Below are 19,076 nucleotides of genomic sequence, written 5' to 3' on the forward strand. Positions count from 1 at the left end.
AGCTCAGATGTTGTACTGTAACGCTGGATAATTGGCCAGATGTTTCCAACATGTGGGGGTTTTCTCAAATGGATTTTCTGCTAATTGTCACAACCCAAGCCAACACAGATCTCTCAGAACAGCTCGTGCTTTTGCCTTTTGGTGCAGGTTCCACCCAGTTTCCGTACAACCCTCTGACCATGAGGATGCTGAGCAGCACCCCCCCGACCTCCATCGCCTGTGCCCCCCCGTCCATGAGCCAAGCAACCACTCACCCACAGAACAGGATCTGGGAGCGAGAGCCTGCACCACTGCTTTCAGCACAATATGAGACTCTGTCTGACAGTGATGACTGAACTATGCAGATTATTATTTTTTTTTTAATTTGCGGGTCAAAAAAAGAAATCTATTTTTGACTTGTGCCCACAGAGACTTTCCAAGAGAGCAAGGGCCACACAATGAAGAATTGATGGAGAGTCCGTGAAATGCCTTCTGCACAGGCTGTGTGTTGGAGGATTGTGGTCGAGAAGGTTGACTTACTAAAGATAAATATGTAAAGAGTTTTTAAAAATGTGGACTATTCCTGCTCTACATCTATTTGTAAAGAAAACCATAATGTCTTTTAAATCATTCTTCTGTAAATAGAGAGTACTTTTTGCAGTGTTTTTTTCCCTTGCTATAGTATCTGGTGTACTTATGTTCAAATCATTGCCTAAACTTTGGGGGTCATTTTGTAATTTTTTTTAAGCATTTTCTCCAGTGTAGAATACTCTTCATAACCCTAGCCTCCCTCTCAGCCTAGCCTAACCAGAACCCCAGCCTCCCAACCATCATTGCCCATTTAATGCCGTGCCACTTCCTGCAGGCATTGTGCTTTTATATAATTTTTTTTTCCCTAGACACACTTTCTCAGTGGTGTTCAAGCTCTTGTGAAAATGTTGATTTTTAAGACTGACCCCTTAGTGACTTCTGTACATTAACATACTCCGGTTCGCTGGAATAAGATGATATATTTCTTTGGAATTTTAAATTCTGCCACATTGTAAATTTTTGGTGCAGTTGGTTTTATTTAGCAACACTGCAGAAATATTATTGCATGGGTATGTTATGGTTCATTTTTAAAAGGTTAAAGAAACAAAAAAAGAACAGCTTCTGGAGGCATACCTCACTGTTATGCACACTGGGAATTTTAACTGTGCCCTAAAGCCTATTCTTAGTGTTCTCTGTTTCTGCATTGTATGCAGTCAAAACAGGCTACTAAATTTTACTGTCATATTTAACCACAGCAAATGGCTTTTCTGAACAGAGGCTCTGGGTGGGTTGATAAATCCTTTAAGAAGAAAAACCTCCACATCCCAAGTTTAAATAAAACAAAGTGCTTTTATAGAATAATTGAGCAACACACGAGTCAACTACGTGGCTTCTGTTACAACCAGTTCGAAATAGGTACTGTGATTTTTTTGCCTTCCTCCAATCTGATTTTAAAATCTTTATGTAATAATTATTTTGAAGTCTGCGTCCCGGTCCCTGTCCCTCTAAGCAAGCTTTTGGTGGAAGTCCTTACAAATGCTTGGCTTAACTCCTGGAGTGTGCAATACTTGTTAGGGTGATTTTTATTTTTAGATTGTATATGGTACTAGGAGAGTCTCCTTAATCATTCATCTATCAATGCTTGCTATGGTATGCTTGTAGCTCATGTACACATCCGTCTGGGTAACGATGTCACAGGGTGTCCTGACATCCATCTCCAAAAGCATCTTCATTTTATGCTGCACTGACCTCAGGAAGTGAATTCAAATCTTCCAGGGTAGAAGGACTGATTCACAGATAGCACTGAGCGGGGGGGGTGGCGTGGTCTGTCAGATTCCAAACTGCTTTTGCATCTCATTGATCAACAGGGTCTTTGCCTTCGAGTTATTTTCCGTGAAAAGTATTTTGGGGTTTGCCGCTGTATTTGTGATGCGTTGTATGGAAGGTGTAACGCAGTGTGTAACCTTGAGTCGTGTGGCTCTGCATCCCTTCAGGGACTGTGGTGATCCACTTACAAACAGGAAGAAGCACAGAACTATTTATCAATAGCAAATTTATTTTCAGTCCTTTATGGAAAGCCTTTTTGCCCCAAGTGTGGGAAGCAAAATTCCAAAGGAACTCATTTGGAAACTTGACACTGTTGAAAATACAGAACTATTTTGCTACTTTTTTTAAAACACTGCATCAGAGTAGACCCGTTGGCAGTCTTAAATCTTCTTGCAGTCTTTCTCTGAGAAAGATTTCTCTCATCCTCCCGTCCTTTACCCTTCTGGCTTGAAGCAGTGAAGTTTTCATCCTGTTTGTAGACCTGTGCTCTTATTTTAACTTTCTTTTTGTTCCCAACAGCAACATATACTGGAAAACGAGTTGATCTGCCCTTTTTGTAGATTTAAATTTGAAGTGGAAAGTTAAGTTCCATTCTTAAACTCACTCGTTCTCACTTTCTTAGTGTAACAAATACAATGTGAAAGAGGCATGTACAGACAAATGTCTTTGCTACCTGTACAGTAAGTATAGCATGTTCATTGCAAAGCTTCATGTTACTGCTGCAGCAGCAGCAAGATATCCAAAGTAGGATAGTCACTATCTCCTAAGATACAGCTTGAGTGGCATTTGCACATAAAATGTTGCTGCTTTTTTTGTTTGTTATCCAAGTTTTAACTTCTCCAGTGTAAAAACCTCTCCAGAGCCTAAGTTAGGGTTTACCACAATTCCAGTAATCTTCAAGTATGGAATTACATCTGCCCTGTTTCAAACAGGAAGGTGTTTGTAAGTCATGTTTACAAAGTGTAGTTTACTACAAATTTTTACCTGATTTCTGATCAGCGCTTTCACAATGCTTTCATCTTGATATGGTTCGTGATTCTGATATGAAATCATTTAAGACTTGAAAAACCCATGCATCATAATTTCCACACAATGTCTTCACTAGACAGTGACTTCTGGATTCAGACCAATCAATAAAGGGGATCAGTTCTCCACTTGCTTTTCCTGTGTCTCCCTCTTGTTTTGCAGCATCAGGCAAGACCCTGCTCCCAGGGGTGCTGCAGGGTTCCCAGGTAACACTGCTGTCCTCCAGGCTCTGCCACTTCAAACCCCAAACCCAGCACTCTAGGGAGGGTTGGCTCTAATGTGCCAGAGCCTTTCTCTCAGTACAGCCATATTTTTACTTCCTAGCTTGCTGAGAACAAAGCTGTGTATGTGACTGAAGTTTTCCAGCTTCAATGAACTTCTGCTCTAGAAAACCTGTGTGCCTCCTCCTCTTAGCTCAAAGTTCAGCAGAGATGAACCTGCTACTGTAAGTAAATTAACAGTGATGTAATTACACTGAGGGTTGTACCAACCAGCTGCAGTTCTGACAACTGAGAGGTTAAACTTGTGCATGGTTAGTGACAAAATTAGTTCTACTATCATAAGTATGGATTTGCTAATTTCTGGTTTAATTCTCTTTCTTTAACATCAGGCTTCCTGGCAGGGCAGAACTGAGAAATTCTGTTGTCTAAAGCAGCTGCTCATACTTGATTCCCATGAAGGCACGTAGCTGACAAAGCTGGGTTTGTACACACCATCTTTTCCAACAGGAAGCCTCAGCATTCTAGCACTGACCTATCCAAGAGAGGAGGACAGCTTTGGCACTCTGTGTGCTCTCCACTGGAGCCGAGAGTTTTATTTCTGACAACAGCTCTGCATGGTAACAGTCTCAGCCCTCCTCTGAGAGGACAAGTTCTATCTTTGGATGCTAAATGAAGAAATACACTTGATCTTCAGGTAACCTGTTGGACCAGGACAGGGAGCTACAGCTCTGTTGCAGTGCAGGTACAGCCGGGGAAATGCTCTGCTGAAGTTCAAACACACTGAACTGCAGCACTGATAAAAGTGTAGCCCCTGTTGTGCTGTTCAACGTGTAAAGAGTGAGACAATTCCTGCCTGTTCCTCTTCAAGACTTGCTCTAGGACAGCTATGTTTTGAACCTGACCATTTCTGTGAGCAGGCAGGAGTAGCAAACTGCTACTCCTTGATTTTAACACAGGTTTTAATACCAGGCCAGACTTGCACTTAGGCAGCCAAAATTAAATCACTTAGCACAGTAGGTCAGTCAAACCACAAACTACACCACACATTCACACCCTTAAGATTTCACACCTTTATTTTGGGCTTTTAGGCAGTGGCAGCCCCTCCTCTTAAGCAGTCCTGAAACTCCTCATTGCTGTTTCTCTGGAGAATTGCACCGAGCTGGTCCCAGGCTGCCTGTGCTGACCAACCCTTGCTGCCTTCACTCACCTCAAGGTTGGACTCTGTGGCCAAACTTACTTGGAGCCCTTTCTCCTCTTGGCCAGCTCAGCTAGTTCCTCCTGGATATGCTGGACAGAAGCAGCATCTCCCTTCTGCTTTGCCTGCTTGAGAGCTTCTTTGTACACTTGTTTTGCTTGCAGGAAATCTTCTGTAGCAAGAGGGAAAAGAGGCCTGGCTACCCAGTTCCATCACCCATTATCACGGCCCCCTCCTGAAGCTGATCACATGCAAAGGACAAGGACTACCTGGAACACATCAAGACCTAGGGAGGTTCAGAAAACATCCTGATAGGTTGCCAACTCTGAGAGCTGGAGAGCAGCAGTGATGATGGGACATGGTGCTGCTCCAGCATTAAAATCTTGTAGAAACAAATGTCATGCATGCCTTGTGTCCTTTTGGAAAAGTTACTGAATGCATGGGAAACAAGATCTCCTGGCAACCTTTTGGGTCAGGCTAAATTCAGTTTGTGAAAGCAATTCAAAGTCTGACCTACTGCTTAAACTAAAACTAATAACCCCAAACCAGCACTATAGCTCAGCCCTAGAATACAGATCCAGATCTCTGCAGTCAGCACAAGCTCAGTGACAGGCTGGGCATTCATTCACTGACCTTTGTGCATCAGGATTGCTGCCAGGTTATTGAGCACCATGTGCTCCTCGGGGTGCTGAGTGTCCCTTGCCAGCTCTGCTGCCCTCCTGACGTAGGTGAGCGCCTCCTCGTAGTGTCCCTGAGCATCCAGCACCGTGGCCAGGTCATTCATCAGCACCACACTCTGCACCAGGAGGGAAAAGGGAAGCTTGTGGAGCAGTCTGGGGCAGCAGAAGCACCACATTCATTCCCTGTCCCACTAGGAAAAGCAGCATTTGCCAGAGAAGCTTTCAGTAAGAAAGTGTGCTGTATTTCTGTATTTGCATGCTCGTCCTTCCTGGCAGGAAACCAGCCTCAGGTAGTGCTGGCCATGTCTGAGGTCACCAGAGCTGCTCCAGGGCTACCTCATTCCCTACAGATCAGCCTTTCCTTCCGTAGAGTCCAGCTACTGCTGTACAAATCACCTGTGGGTGAGTCTCTCCCTGAACATCATTTGATATCTGCAGAGCCTTCTCATACATTTTTTGTGCTGCTGGGAGCTCACTGATGTTCAGGAGGTAGCGGGCATAGGAGTCCAGGCTCATCCCAAGCAGGAGCCGTGTGTTGGCCTTTTCTTCAGCTGCAAACAGAGAGGAGTGAAGTGATCACTGCCACAGGATCCAGCATGAGCCTCCATCCTACCACAGCAAGAAACTCAGGCAGTGTGAAGACAATGGATTGACATGAGGATGGTGCTTAGGCAATACAGAAACAACATCCAGGACAGGGAAATGGAGAAAAGATGAGAAGCCTTTGGCAGGCCAGGCTGCCCACCTGATAAGACATCCTCAGGCAAGTCCTTTTCCTTGGCAATCTTCTCCTCTAGTGTCAGGATGCAGAACTGGTAGCCAGCTACAGCTAATTTGTGCCTGCAAAGTGCAAAGCAAAGCTCCTTCCATCCCTGAAGGATCCCTCATTAAAGAGCCTCTGCTTGGCCACCCCACCACCACTGCAAAGCTGAGATGAAAGCAGATGACACCTGTTGCTGGGTACTCACTGGTTTTGAGCAGCGTAGATACTGGCCAGCTTGAGGGACATCTCAAGGATGGCGTTGTCATCCTGCCAGGAGGACATGCAATGCAACTGTTACACTTCTTGTATTTCCCCAAAAGAAACACCATTTTCTCAGAGAGTTTAGACCCTAAAAATCCCCATCTTTTTGACTCCAGAGCTGCCATCCATTACAGTATTGCCAATCTCCAGTAAGAGGCATTGCAGCACAAGAAATAAGGTAAAGAGTAGGGCAGCACTGGAAGCCTCTCAGAAGAACGTACCTCCTTTGTGTCCCCTGCAAGCATATAGCTCATAGTTGCTTTGTAGAGCTTTTCTGCCTGAAATGAGAATTTTGAAGAGCATTTTAAAACAAAGCAGAAGCAGACTAGGGGGAGGGGCATTTTTTTTGTGGCATTGACACTACATCAAGACCAGAAGGGCTGACCAGAGCCCAGTGGTACTGAACCAGTGGGTTCTTTCAGTTTCTTCTTGAGCACTGCTGCAGCAGCCAGACTTTTACCCTGTCTGTGTGAGCTCCTTGGAGCAGCCATCTCCCTGCTCAGCTGCAGCATTTCACAGTAAGAAGTACTCCTTCCCTTGCACACCGTGTTGGAGCTCAAACCTTAACCGTGAGAGCATCTTTCTTAACGTGATGTGCTCATGGGACTGCAGTCCTGAGGGGGCTCATTCTGCTTTGCACTGGGTGATCTCTGCTCTCAGTCTGCAGCTTGTGCCAGCACCCCACACCTTCGAGACCACGCACAAGATGTCAACCTCTAAAACTCCAGAGGGAAAAACCAGAGTTACTCACGTTGTCCAGCTGTCCCTGCATATAGGCCACGTTCCCCATCTGGAAGAGACAGACACTGCTGAAGCTCCACCAAGGCAATGGCGACGATCCTCAGCCGCTTCTCCTTCTCCCTCCAGCTGCACCCCGAGCTGGGCCCAAGCCCCGCTGCTCACCATGCTGTAGGTGTAGATGACGGCCTGCCTGTTCTCCTCCTGCTGCGCCCGCCGCAGGGCCTGGTGCAGGAGCTGCTCGGCCTGGGCCAGCTCCCCCTTCACGGCGCTGAGCTGCGGGGGGACGAGCGCCGGTCAGCGCCGGGCCCCGCGCAGGGACCGCCCGCGGGCCCCGCACCTCACCTTGGCTCTCTTCAGCAGCAGGATGATGGCGTCTTCGCCGCCCTCCTCTTCGTGCCGCGGGAAGAGGGAGAACCCTGCGGGGACAGGGTGGTGGGTGCCCGCTGCTGGGTGCCCGGTGCTGGGTGCGCGCTGCCCGGTGGCCGCCGCCCCTCTCACCTCCCAGGAAGGCCAGCGCAGCGCCGGCCGGCCGTGCCCAGCGCGGCCGCGCCAGCCCCGCGGTGCCGGTGTCCCCGCGGTGTCCCCGGTGTCCCCCTGTCCAGACGGGCCGGGGCAGCGGGGCGGGGCAGCGCCGGGGGCACAGCCGGGACAGGGCCCGCGGCAGCGCTGCCGCCGCCGCCATTCCGAGCGGGCCCTTTAAGGGCGCGCGCGCGCCGTGCGTGACGTCACCGCGGGCACGGGGCGCTGCCGTGACGTCACGGCCGGAGCGGTACCGGGAACGGGAGCTGCTCCCGTCGGGAAGAGCACCGGGAGCGGGGCAGGGAGCGGGGCCCGCCCCTCTGCCCGGCCTGGTGAGGAGCGGCCTGTCCTCTGCCGGGCTCCTCAGCACGCGAGGGACGCGGAGCGGGGCGGACAAAGATGAGCGAGGGGCTGGAGCATCACCCAGGAAAGGCTGAGGGAGCAGGGGCTGCAGAAAGGGGATCATGTGTGTAAATCCCTAAAGAGGGGTGACAGGAGGCTGGACCAAGCTCTGCTTGTCCGGCAGTGGCACCAGAGAAACGGGCAAAAATGATGCCCAGGAGGTGCCACCTGGACATGAGGAGGAACATCTTCTTCCCTGGGCAGCGACCGGTCCCTTGCACCGGACCTGTGTTTATGTGGGGGCATCTCAGAGACACCCGTGTGTTTGTGGGGAACCGTGTAAAAAACACGTTTTAAAAGTTGCCGAGGGTGCCGTTCCTTGGCCTGGTTGCTGGGTTGGGATAGAGTGCCCAGATAAACCCTCCCGATGCGCAGTGACCGTGGTGACCCCAATGATTTCCCACTGTCTCCTGTCTCGTTCCCAGGGATGAGTCCGGCGCCAGTGGGATGGACAGTAGTACCTTGCCAGCAGTAGCAGAAGAGCTCTTGAGAGAGATCAAAAAGGCTTTTCAGGAGAGCTCACACGGTACGTGAAGGATCTCTGCAGGCAGTGGCCAGGAACGGGGCCTCTCACACGGAGTGATCGGGCCATTGGCCTCCCCTTTCTTACCAGACCCTCTTGTCTCAGGAGTGGCCTTTCTGTCCCTGTTTGTGACAACAGACAGGTGTGAAGCACAGATAATGAGGAGCAGCCCCTTCTCGAAGTCAAATTCAAAAACCACACCAGTTTGCACACTTTTTTTTTTGAATGTGAGACATAGGGGTAATTCTGCTTCTTAGAGCTCCTGGTGCACGTGGTCACACTTGAGGGATGATAAATTAGTGCCTGTGGCAGGAATTTTGCTGTGCCCTCTGCACTGCTGGTTCTATAGACTCACCAATCCCAAAAGTTAAAGAGTTGGGACGGGAAATTTCCGAAACCCGTTGCCTGTCTGACCGGCAGAGGGGGTGTGCTGGTGATCCCAGGGCAAGGAACAACTTCCCAGTGCTTCAATGAAACGAGCACAAGCCAGCAGTGACATCCTGGCCAATTCCAGCAGCTAGTTAAGAACAAATACCTTCACTGCTCTGTGACCTGTGCTAAGAGAATATTAATGTTTGTGTTTACTGGATGAGTTGCACAGAATGGCTCTTCCTAAGGAAAGTGTCTGCTGAAGGAATATTTTTAACTGCACAAAACCCATACAAATAAGAATTCAGATAGATCTGTCTGAGCACTACATGGGAGTGAGGGATGGGCAGAAACTTCATGTCTAAACTGTCAGAGTGACAGCTTTTTGGCAGCCTTGCACTGTGGTTCCTGTCAATTTAGAGTAGATCCAAAATCTACATGTGACTTTTAAAAGAGCTTTATAAATCCTGTTCTGAAGTATGCAAAAAAAAAAAAAAAAAGTGGTACTAAAGCAGAGTGGTACTAAAGCACACTGAGACAGAGCTGTGGAGACAAAATGATCGATCCCTTTGCAGAATTAAATTCAAATAAAGCTGGAAAATTCAAACCGACAGTGCAAGTCATAGAGAGTATTTTGAATTGTTGGAAGAAAAAGATTTTAAAGTCAAAAATCCAGATCTTCCAGTGGGATATGGAGACAGAGTACACTGTGTCCCCTGGGTGATAACAGAAAGATCAGACTGGACAAGCAGAGCCTGAGCTGTCAGCTACAACAAACACACTGCTTTGCTTGAGTGTAACTTTCCATCTTAACGAGAAGTTCCAATAAACGAAGACACAGCGTTTCAGTGGGCTGTATTAAAGGCCATAAACCAGTGGCGCCCTGCAGGACTCTGCTGGGAAAAGAACAACATTTTTAAAGTTGTGATGCCAGAGCTCTCAATTCATGCCAAGAGAGTTTCAGGGAAAAATAATATATAAATGTATTTTTAACCAGATTCTTAAAGTGACAGAGTAAGACGCTGAGGCCTCCTGCCTTTTATTGTGTGCTTTTAAAAAGTAGGATGTCATAAAAGAAAGTACATTTGGGCTTCTGCATTTCTTCTTAAAACGAATCTCTGCAGTTGTGATTGCTGTACTTGATAAGTGCCTGAGCACTGCCATCATGGATCATTTTGCTGCTCCTTGTTGCTTTTTTGGTGGCTAGAGAGGATGGTGAGAGCCCTGCAGTTCTGTGTGTCCTCTGGGGATACCCTGGGGGGACAATGATCCTCCTGTGATGTGAAATTCTGCAAAATCACGTTTCCTTTTCTTTCTGTTGCAGTCCCTGATGACCTGCTGCTGGGGTGAGTGTCTTCTGCTTCAGTTCCTGCCCCAAGGCCCTGCTGAAGGGCACTTGGTGGTCAGCTCTCATCTTGGGGCTGCTGGTTTTCTCCAGTGTTTGACCAAGTGCTGCTGAAACACAAAAATGCTGCATGGTTTTGGTGGTGGTGCAAATGAAGGTTCTGAAGGGTTTTTTTCCAGAGATTCGTGAAATTAAGTCTGTATCACTGAATTTCCTGTGATGACTTGCTCTAATTTAAACCTGAGCTCTGAGTCCACTCTCAGATCTGGAAGGAGTTAGCTGTGAGAGTGGACTGTTCCAGGGTGATTCATCCCTCTGCCTTCCTATCACTGTGAGCACCCTGAGGTCACTCCTGCTGTTTGAGTCATGGGCATGTGTGATAGAGAGGCAGAAGTGTTCTTATCATCACCCTGCACCAGGGAATTGTTAACGTGGAGATTGAGAGTTTTCTTCTGTTGAGGAGCAGTCTCAGGTCAGGTTTGTCACCCTTGTGAATACTTCAGTCATTCCCCATCGGTGATCCAAGTTTCACAACTTCAGCCCTCACCAGTTGGTGTTGAAGGCAGAGAACAGGCATTGTCACAGTGAAAGAGACTTTTCAGATTCATCTTTAACCTTGTGCTCCTGCCTGCCAGGGGATGAGATCACCGGGAACCCTCCAGGCCTTAATGCCTTTGCCTTAAAGTTATCTGACACTTGTGAAAGGTGTGCTGCCTCCCTCTCCTGGGACCACAGTGGCCTTTGAAAGGTGGGATTAGATTTGACCAGCCTCGTGAAAGCTTTTGTTTCCTTCTCCTCAGAAGAGAAAAGAAATTCCTTTGTTAAGTTTAATAATGGTTGGGTGGTAACTCTTGGCAGCCAAATTTCCATCAATTCCCTGCAACCGGTAGCTCAGAAGTATTCTGATTTAATTTCCCAAACTCTTCCAAATCTCCAAAGTCCTTGAATTTTCTGTGGGCATTTCCTGTTGAACTGATATACGCAAGAAAAGAATTCCCTAAATTTGAAAAGAGTTCCTGAAACTCACTGAGCTCAGCCCCCTTCTAGTCCCAAACCTAATCATCAAGGAATGTCTTATGTGGAGCATTCCCCCACCCACCTCCCCGCAGCCCTCAGAGGGAGCCAGCCATTTTTGCCTTGAGTTTGTGCAAGTTTTGGTCTTCCTGGAATCTGTCTGTCTGCTTGGCTGCTTATCAATGAGCTTGACTCAGCCGTGCTGGGGCTCTGCCTTGCTGTGTCCTCCCTGGACTTGGAAACTTTCCCCTTTCTCTTGGTCTCCTGCTCGTGTTTGGTGCTATCTTTTCATCACTGCTGATTTCCTTGTTGTTTACCCTTGGAACCAATCTAGACTACACAGAGTTTTCTCAGCGGATGAAAGGTCTGTAAAGTTAACTGAGTTGCCCCTGAGCTCTTTGGAAACAGAGCAGCTGGATTTATTGGTCTAAAATAACTTTGAAGCCTGTGAGCTGCCTGGACAATAGGCTGAGGGTGCAATGTCCATATTTAACACACACCTTATCATATACCCCTGCACAGCACCAGCAGGAGATAAAATCCCCCTTGCAGGGATGTGCAGTGGTGCCCATCCCAGGCACTCCTTCATCCATAAATGCTGTGCATCCCTGCACGTGTCCTGCCTGAAAGGGAAAGGGTTTTTAGGGAGAGTGGAGGGACATAAGGCACGTGCTGCCCCTGGGTGTTTATCTGGAATAGCTTGGCTGTCCCGAGCCGTGCTCGTAGCTGGGTCACAAATGCAAAACTGATGCTAACTGGTGTCTCCATGTGCAGTGGAGTGTCTTAAGTAATTCCCTGATGCTCTCCAGCTTCCTCCTGATGCAGTTTGGTGGGTAGGGAAAGGATAATTTATCCCTCAGTTGTGACTGTGATGGAGGCGATGTGATCACTACAAAATGACTCACTTGTTCCCCAGGGTTTGAACTGATTTCCAAGGGATGAGGAAGGAGCCCTAGTTCCTATTGCTCCAGGAACTATGGATCATCCTTGCTCTCTCCTTTCTCCAAGGAGATGTGTGGTCCATGCCTGGAGCTGGGATTTAAGACCACCTGATCAATCCTCTGATCCAGGGCAGCGCATTCAGGACAGCCTGGAATTGCAGTTAAGGTGTCCCAGAGCACGAGCCCCTTTTCCCCTGAGCACTGCCAAGTCTGGCTCCATGTGATCCCCTAAAATCCCTGTTTGTGCCTTTTGTGCCCATGGGACATTTTCACAGTTACTGCAACAAGGAAAAATGTCTTTCTTTTTGCAATGGGCACCTTCTGGGCTCCACTGTGCACTGGGGCTGAGCCAGGTGGTCTCCTTTGTGCTGTGACCTAACTAGAGACACATTCTCTTCCAGGTTGAAGTTCATTTTTGGCCCATCTGCAGTCCCAGCTCTGGACTTGGTGGATCAGCGTTCTGTCACCCGAGTCATTGCCCCCAGTGGAAGGACTCTGTACCAGGTACATGCTCCTCTTTGCTCTTGCTTTCTGGTGGTTTCCAGCTGGCATTTGAGCCAGTGTTTTCCTGACTTGCAGAGCATGGATAAACACAGAGAGAACACCAATGTTTTACAAGCTCCTGAAGTGACACTGGAGAGCAGCAGCCACAGGCTAGAATTAAAGCAGCACGGTTCAGTACCATTTTCTTTGTGGCTCCCAGCCAGCCAGAGACAATTTATGTGTTTGTGGGCATCACAGTCAGGAGGAAGTTTTCCAGGGACTGCTAATTTTGCTTTATTACCCTCATCCTATCCAGCAAAGGAAGCTCTTCCTCTTGACCAGCTGTACACAGCTCAGTGTTATCTGCCATCACTGCATTTCTTTCCCCTCTTGACCTCTGCTTGGCAGGGCATCTTTGCTGCCTGGGAGGAAGCAATGCAGGCCAAACCCGTGGGTTTCATTCTGGTTCAGTGTAGCCAAGTCTGTGAATCACAGAAACATCTCCATGAAATGGCGTTTTGGGGAGAAGAGCTCACCTCAGCCCTAAGATCAATTACAGCACAGGAGTGAGGAACAAGTAGAACATTTCCAAGTATCTCCTCTGCAAAGGACCTTCTCTCCTGCCCTGGAGGTGCTTTGGGGTCGTGTAGGGTGAGAGCAGAGCTGTGAAGTCAGGCCTGGCTAAGGGCACAAACCCTTCTCACGTGTTCAGAGCTTGCACATGGAGCCTTTATCACTTCTGGGGCCATGGAGAGGACATGGGCCCCTCCAGAGCGACATGAATCATAACCAGGGCTCGAGAACACAGCCTTGGATTCCAGTTGAGGGCTTGCCTGTGGATGTTTGGTAAAGCCTAGGAAGCTTCCAGCACTCTTAGACAGCAGCTGCCTTGCTGATTAATTGAATGCTCAAAGGCTTTCCCTTTTTTACTGTTGCTTGTCTGAAAATGCCACTGGGCAGAGAATGGTCACACTCTCCTTGCAGAGCTTTGTCAGGCCCTGCAGGCTGAGGCAGAGCTTTACTGGGCATCAATTAATATCTACTGATGTTAATAATGGGCTCCACTGGTGCACACTGTAAAGGGACAAGTGTCAGAACTGCTCTCCTGCCTCTGCAGAGAAAGGGAGCCTCTGGTTTCCATGTGGAAAAAGAACCCCTGGACAGGAGGGTCAGGGAGTTGATGCAGGACAAACCTACAGGAAGCAGGTTCCTGTGTGCCTCCAGCTGCATTCCTCTTCAGTGGAGCTTGATTGCTGATTAAGGCCACACTGATGAGTTCATTAACAGAGGAATCTGAAGAGATATTTTCTCCGGGGGTGTGAGGTTGGTGCCATTGTGAAATTCTTCCTCATCACAGCTGTCTCAGATGCAGAAACAAAGAGCAGAGTCTCCCCTGAGGCTGCTGGCTGGAGCAGTGACAGGAACACGATCTGGGCTCCTAGAAGCCGAACTCCTGGGTGGGACACTGCACTGGAGTCCTGGCTCTTCATTCCTGTGTGGTGTAGGAATGTGTGGAGATGTCCCCCAGCTGAGTGCTCCTGGGGAGAGGGGCATCCATGGCTGCCTGGACACTGCAGAATCATCCCTGTTAATTATCCCCCACAAAGTCAGCCCTGCCATTTGCACCCAGATGTGGTTGAGCTGGAATGTGAGGTGGTGCTTCCACTTGCAGCTGGGTCTGGAGAACTCTTTGAGGCCATGAGGTTGGTTCTGTTGTGAAACTCCTTTGGGTCATTACAGCCAAATCTGAGCTGTTGATAATTCCCTATCACCCAGCACATCTTAGGTCCTGCTCCAGGGGAGGAAGGCTCTGCTCAGACAGGCCCTGTAGTGTGGGCAGCTCTTGCCCTCAGGAGCTGAAATGGGAGAAGAAAGCCCTCAGCAGTCAAATGAAAGCTGTGATTTGTCTCTTAATGCCTGGGCATTAATGCCCTTGCTGTTTAACAGAGGAGCAGCACGGATGGAGTGTCCAAGGGCTGGATGCCTCAGAGCTGAAATCATCCCAAGAGAGCTTGGACAATACCTGCCTTGCTGAGATCAGGGATAAATGTTACCTGCTGCAGGGACGGTGCAGGGATGGTGGATCTGGCTGATGGGGGAGCTGTGCTGCATGTGGCAGAAGGATTTGGGGCACCCTTTAGTTGTGCCCAAGTGGCAGAACTGCTGAGCTGTGGGAGTGAAGCAGGGCAGAGGCAGTGCTTTAGCCCTGCCAGCTGGCACTGCTCACATCCTGCACTTTTACTGGGATCTTCTTTTTTATTATGTCTTTTTTCATTCATTTCCTAGAACTGTGTGGCAGATGCCCCACGGTGAAAGGTTTGAGCAGCAGGCCCTGGCACAGGCTGTGGTGCTGCCTGCCTGTCTGTCTGTCCATGTGCTGGTGCCTCAGCTGACCCTCCTGTGCTCCCATACCCTGGCAGGGACACCTCCAGGGGGATTTCTCCTCACTGAGCAGCCAGCAAGTGCCCAGGGATGAGGACAGCAGAAGGAAATCTCACCTCAGGGCCAGGAGAGCACCCCAGTGCCTGGCTGGGCTGCAGCTGGCCAGGAACAGAGGCACCTTTTTCTTTCACTCTTTGGATTTTAGATTTTGCCTTATTAGGCAGAGGCTGTGTTCTTGCCATCTGGGTCAGGATGGGGGAACGCTGAGCTCAGCCCAAATCTGGCAGTGTCTGTCTGTGGCTTCCCCCCCTCCTCCAAGGAAAACACTTCTGAAGGAAAGGCACCATCGGAATACTTCATCTTGGAAAAAACAATCAAAGGGGCTAGAGGAAAACAAACTTATCACAAGTGAAACAAACTCAGCCTGCAGTGAAAAGAGGACCCAGGGGAAAGGCCAGACTGAAAAAAAAGTGGTTTACCCTGAAATGGGAATGTGAGGTTTGTGTCCTGGATCTGCTGAGAGTGAGGGGGACTTTGAGGCATTGGCACTTCTGTGGGAGAGCCCGAACTTCTGGATGTTCCCTGTTGGGCAAAGGGTGCAGGGAGAGCTACAGGGGACAGGGGAGGGCTCCCCTTGGAAGTGCAGCTCTGGACCACGAGGGACAATGTTCCTCTGGAGGGGTTTGGAATGCCAGGGATGTCCTGGAGGGGAGCAGCATTCTGCAGAGCTCCATTTCCTTTTCACTTCCTGTGTTTATCTTTGGATTTAGGTGTGTGTGTGCCACAAACCCAACCAGAGTCTAAAGCCTGGGGTGGGAGAGGGCTGTGATGTGCCCTCAGAGCCCTGGGGCCTGGGCAAGTGTTCTGCTCCTGCAGACCCTTCCCTTGCCGTGGATTGGGATCTTAAAGGAGTTTCCCAAAAGCTGTTTTCCAGTCTTGAAGAAACCAAAAGAGAAATAACAATCCATAGGTTGGCTTTCCTGTATCCTGCAGTCAGCTCCAGCAGTGCACAGATTGCCCCACGCTGGAAACAAAAGCTTCCCTCACCTGTTTGCTGCACCCCACACCCCTGGTGCAGCCTCAGCACCAGCCTTGCAGGGAGCAGCATGTGGGAAAAGCAGGCAGTGCTGTTCCCAAAGCAGAGATGGAGCAGAGAGGCTTCTCTGGAGACTTCAGCTTTGTTTATTCAGGCAGATCTGGATTCCAGTAGCTGCAGCTGGTTTTGGGAGCAGAACAGCCTTCAGTGGTTGGGAAAGGAGAGGCCTCCCTGCAAGTGCTCAGGGAGACCTGAGGAGCTTCGAGTTTAGGTGGGTCACTGCAGTGTTTGGGGACACTTCTGTACTGTGACACCTCCCCCTCACTGCTGGGTCAGTGCAGACCCAGCCTGAGTCAGAGAAATTAAAGTGAATCCTGCCTCTGACTCCTCATCTGCCTCTGTTTCAGGTCCTTGGGAGCTCAGGGAAACTCTACACCTGCTACAGCTCCTGCCACTTCTGCACGTGCCCTGCCTTTGGGTTTTCTGTGTTGCAGAAGAGCGAGAGCCTCCTGGTGAGTTCTCTGCCTCATCCCCTGGGGCAGGGATGGGGAGAGGGGACAAAGCTCTGCCCTGCTCCCTGAACCTGAAATTTCCAAATAAACACAACGTGTGGAGTTGGCCATGCAGGTTGAGCACGACCCACTGTGCCACTGGCCTCAGAGCCCCAGGTTTTGGATGCAGCCAGGGCTGGGGAGGGCTTTTGGGGGTCTGCAGTGGTGGGGAGGGTGTCAGGAGCCAGGATCTGTGTGCCAGATCTCTGGATTGCATTGTCCTGGTGGCAGAACTGGGGACACTGAGCACCACCTGTGCCAGGGCTTGGCGTGCCAGGAGGGAACCCCCTCCCTGGGAGGGCTGAGCACTTCATTAAACACATTTTGGGCTGGATGGATTCCTGGTCCAGACAGAGCCTGACATTCCTGTGTTGCTCCTGCTGTTAACTTTGCAGTGCAAACACATCCTGGCTGTCTACCTGAGCCAGGCCATGGGAGCCTGCCAGGAACTGTCTGTGTCTGAGGAGCAGCTCACAAACATCCTCCTGGCTGAGGAAGAGGATGAAGGATGAAGGATTTGGATCACTCTGGGCTGTGTAGCTGGCATTTTTACTATCTACAAGGCTGTCAAATGCTCGTTGTGGCTGGTAGGTTTCTTCCTGTGCTGCAGCCAAGCGTGACATTAATTAGCAGCCTGGCACTGATAAATTAATTAATTAAGCCTGTGTTGACTTCAGTTTCATTTATTTATTCTGTTCTTGGGATTTCTGAAGATGTTTGAACTGATCTGTAATAATTGTGATGTGGGGATGCAGACAGTCCTGCAGTGATCCAGAGATTAAAGAGCTGCTGTGGCTCTTTGCAGGTGGCAGCTCAGAGCAGTTCCTGATCCATCAGTGTCAGCACCCTGAGGTGCTGGCAGCTCTGTGCTTCCACTGGAACAGGATCTTTGGAAGCATCATCCTGGTTGCTGTGCTTTAAATTGACCGTTTTCAGGCACACTGACCACCTCAAGGCTGCTTCCCTGTCCACACAGCAGCCCTGAGCTGGGAACCAGCTCCTTCCAGCTGGGATTCCCTGTTCTCCCTAAATGCAGTGTGGTCTCTCATGCTGCACCACGGGAACACATAACCACGAGAAATAACGGGGCACAGGCTGAGCCAGGTGGTGTGGGGGTAAATGAAGCATTCTGTATGTAAATAGCAGTTACTGCAAACACAAAATCTGAGCAACACCAGGAGAACCCATCCACCCATGTCCATCAGAGCAGTGAGCAGTGACAGCTGAATGGCCACAGCTGCACTCACTGCACAAAGTTCCTCTGCCCTTTTTGCTTCACATTTTTATAGAAACCTTCAGAGCTTTTCATTGAGGGGGGCAAGGGAGGTGTCCTGGTTTTATTTTGCCTTGAAATGTCTTTGGCTCAGATCCACAAAGGCACTTCCTTGCCAGTGATTGGGACCTGGGCCAGAGTTAGTGCCTGACAGCCCCATGGCACGGCTGGACTGAGGATGCACCACATCCATCTGCAGGAATTCTGGCTCATGAAAGGTGTGGGAAGGGAGCAGTGGTGGGTGCTGAGCTGCACTGGAAGCTCTCACATGTGGACAAGTGTTCTGGGACCTTCTCTCTTGGTGTTAGAGCACTGAGAGTTTCCCTCTATTGCTGCTGTGAGAGTTTGGGTCGTTTTCAGCCAGCCAAAGGGAGAGATTACATCCTTTGTTGTGAAGATAAATGTGGCTTGCAACCACTTGGCAACACTGCCAGAGCTGCAGGTGAAACCCTGCTCGTTTCCAGCCGTGATTAACAGGAGGAACACAGCCAAAGATAACACAGAAGGGACGGAATGAACGGAGGAGAGAGTCAGGCCCTGCCCAAATGGCAGGAGGTGGCTCCCTGTGTCAGCTGGAGCCCGACCAAGGCAGATGCAGCAAAGCTGAATGGGGCTGTTAAAGGAGAAGCACTTGGGACAGTGACTGGAACTGCTCAGACTCGTGCTGGAAATGCCCATCTCTGAGCCACTGAGCCGTAGCTAAATTTGGACATTGCATAAACATGTACAAACCCATTCAGAGCTCACTGGTGATTCCACCCAGGTCTGGGGCTGAGTGCTACAATGAAATCCAGCACTCCCAGGGAACCATTCCCTGTGCATGGTGGGCCCAGAGTCATTCCTGCAGCTCTTGCCAGCTGGCAGAGGAGATGCTGCAGGAACAAGATATCTTCAGCTTTTCAACTGATTTTACACCGTATTTGTCATTATATATGCCAGAGAAATGAAACTCTTGGGGTCTTGTATTCCCCCCCTTGTAGTGCAACACAGTTTAAAAAAATATAAAGTTGATTTCTGTGTGATTCAAGTACAATTTTTCAGGGATAAAAATATAAAAACTACTATTAGGGGGAAAAAAAAGCACATTCACAGCTTCTGGGAGTTACAGGGCTGCAGGGGAGCCCCAGCCAGACCAAGCTTTAGGAATCAGGTGAGCTGCAGCATCCAGGTCTCACAGCTAAAACCTGCACTTCTGGAAGCTCTGCAAGGCTGGCAGCAGAAACCTGGGAGCAAAAACCTAATTGTAGAGCTCGTGTCCCCAAGGCAGAGTGACACTGGCCTCGGTGGCTCTGGTTCAGACGAGCCAAGACCACTGGGGCACTTCTGCCTCCTGCATGTGGATAGCTGGGAACAGATCTGGAAGCAAACCTGAAGCACTGGGCTGCACAATCCTGTGGACTAAAGTGATTGAAAGGCAGTAAAACCTCTGCTCTAAACCTTGGTCAAGTCTTTTCTCAAATCTTGCAGTGAATGGGGTTCCCATGCTGGGCTGGCCAGTTCTGACCTGGTTTTCCC

General features: G+C 49.4%; 3 protein-coding genes across 6 annotated transcripts in view; 2 read left to right on the forward strand and 1 right to left on the reverse strand.

The window, feature by feature from the left end:
* Positions 1 to 2,990, forward strand: part of NCOR1 (nuclear receptor corepressor 1) — a 55,939-nt gene extending 52,949 nt beyond the window's left edge. For both annotated transcript variants that reach the window (XM_048324803.1, XM_048324802.1), the window contains exon 47: positions 148 to 2,990. In XM_048324803.1, the coding sequence (XP_048180760.1) occupies positions 148 to 335 (188 nt within the window). In that variant the 3' untranslated portion in view covers positions 336 to 2,990. The remainder of the gene's footprint in view (positions 1 to 147) is intronic.
* Positions 2,991 to 4,138: 1,148 nt separating this feature from the next.
* Positions 4,139 to 7,418, reverse strand: TTC19 (tetratricopeptide repeat domain 19). The gene is made up of 10 exons (XM_048324804.1): positions 7,222 to 7,418; positions 7,066 to 7,139; positions 6,886 to 6,996; positions 6,734 to 6,772; positions 6,204 to 6,260; positions 5,927 to 5,988; positions 5,704 to 5,798; positions 5,355 to 5,509; positions 4,912 to 5,074; positions 4,139 to 4,450 (listed from the first exon to the last, which is right to left on the reverse strand). Exons 1-10 carry the CDS (start codon positions 7,403 to 7,405, stop codon positions 4,317 to 4,319), a joined length of 1,074 nt encoding a protein of 357 aa, XP_048180761.1. The 5' UTR covers positions 7,406 to 7,418; the 3' UTR covers positions 4,139 to 4,316.
* A 41-nt stretch (positions 7,419 to 7,459) lies between these two features.
* On the forward strand, positions 7,460 to 16,953 carry ZSWIM7 (zinc finger SWIM-type containing 7). 3 transcript variants are annotated; one of them, XM_048324807.1, is made up of 6 exons: positions 7,460 to 7,669; positions 8,070 to 8,170; positions 9,861 to 9,882; positions 12,238 to 12,340; positions 16,145 to 16,249; positions 16,684 to 16,953. In XM_048324807.1, exons 2-6 carry the CDS (start codon positions 8,092 to 8,094, stop codon positions 16,798 to 16,800), a joined length of 426 nt encoding a protein of 141 aa, XP_048180764.1. In that variant the 5' UTR covers positions 7,460 to 7,669; positions 8,070 to 8,091; the 3' UTR covers positions 16,801 to 16,953. The 3 variants fall into 3 exon arrangements, with proteins under 3 accessions (XP_048180764.1, XP_048180763.1, XP_048180765.1); XM_048324806.1 differs by having other exon boundaries at positions 7,464 to 7,574; XM_048324808.1 differs by having other exon boundaries at positions 7,465 to 7,569; positions 8,069 to 8,170.
* Positions 16,954 to 19,076: the final 2,123 nt, after the last annotated feature.

The sequence above is a fragment of the Corvus hawaiiensis genome, chromosome 20 (assembly GCF_020740725.1).
Source record: "Corvus hawaiiensis isolate bCorHaw1 chromosome 20, bCorHaw1.pri.cur, whole genome shotgun sequence".
Taxonomy (NCBI): domain Eukaryota; kingdom Metazoa; phylum Chordata; class Aves; order Passeriformes; family Corvidae; genus Corvus; species Corvus hawaiiensis.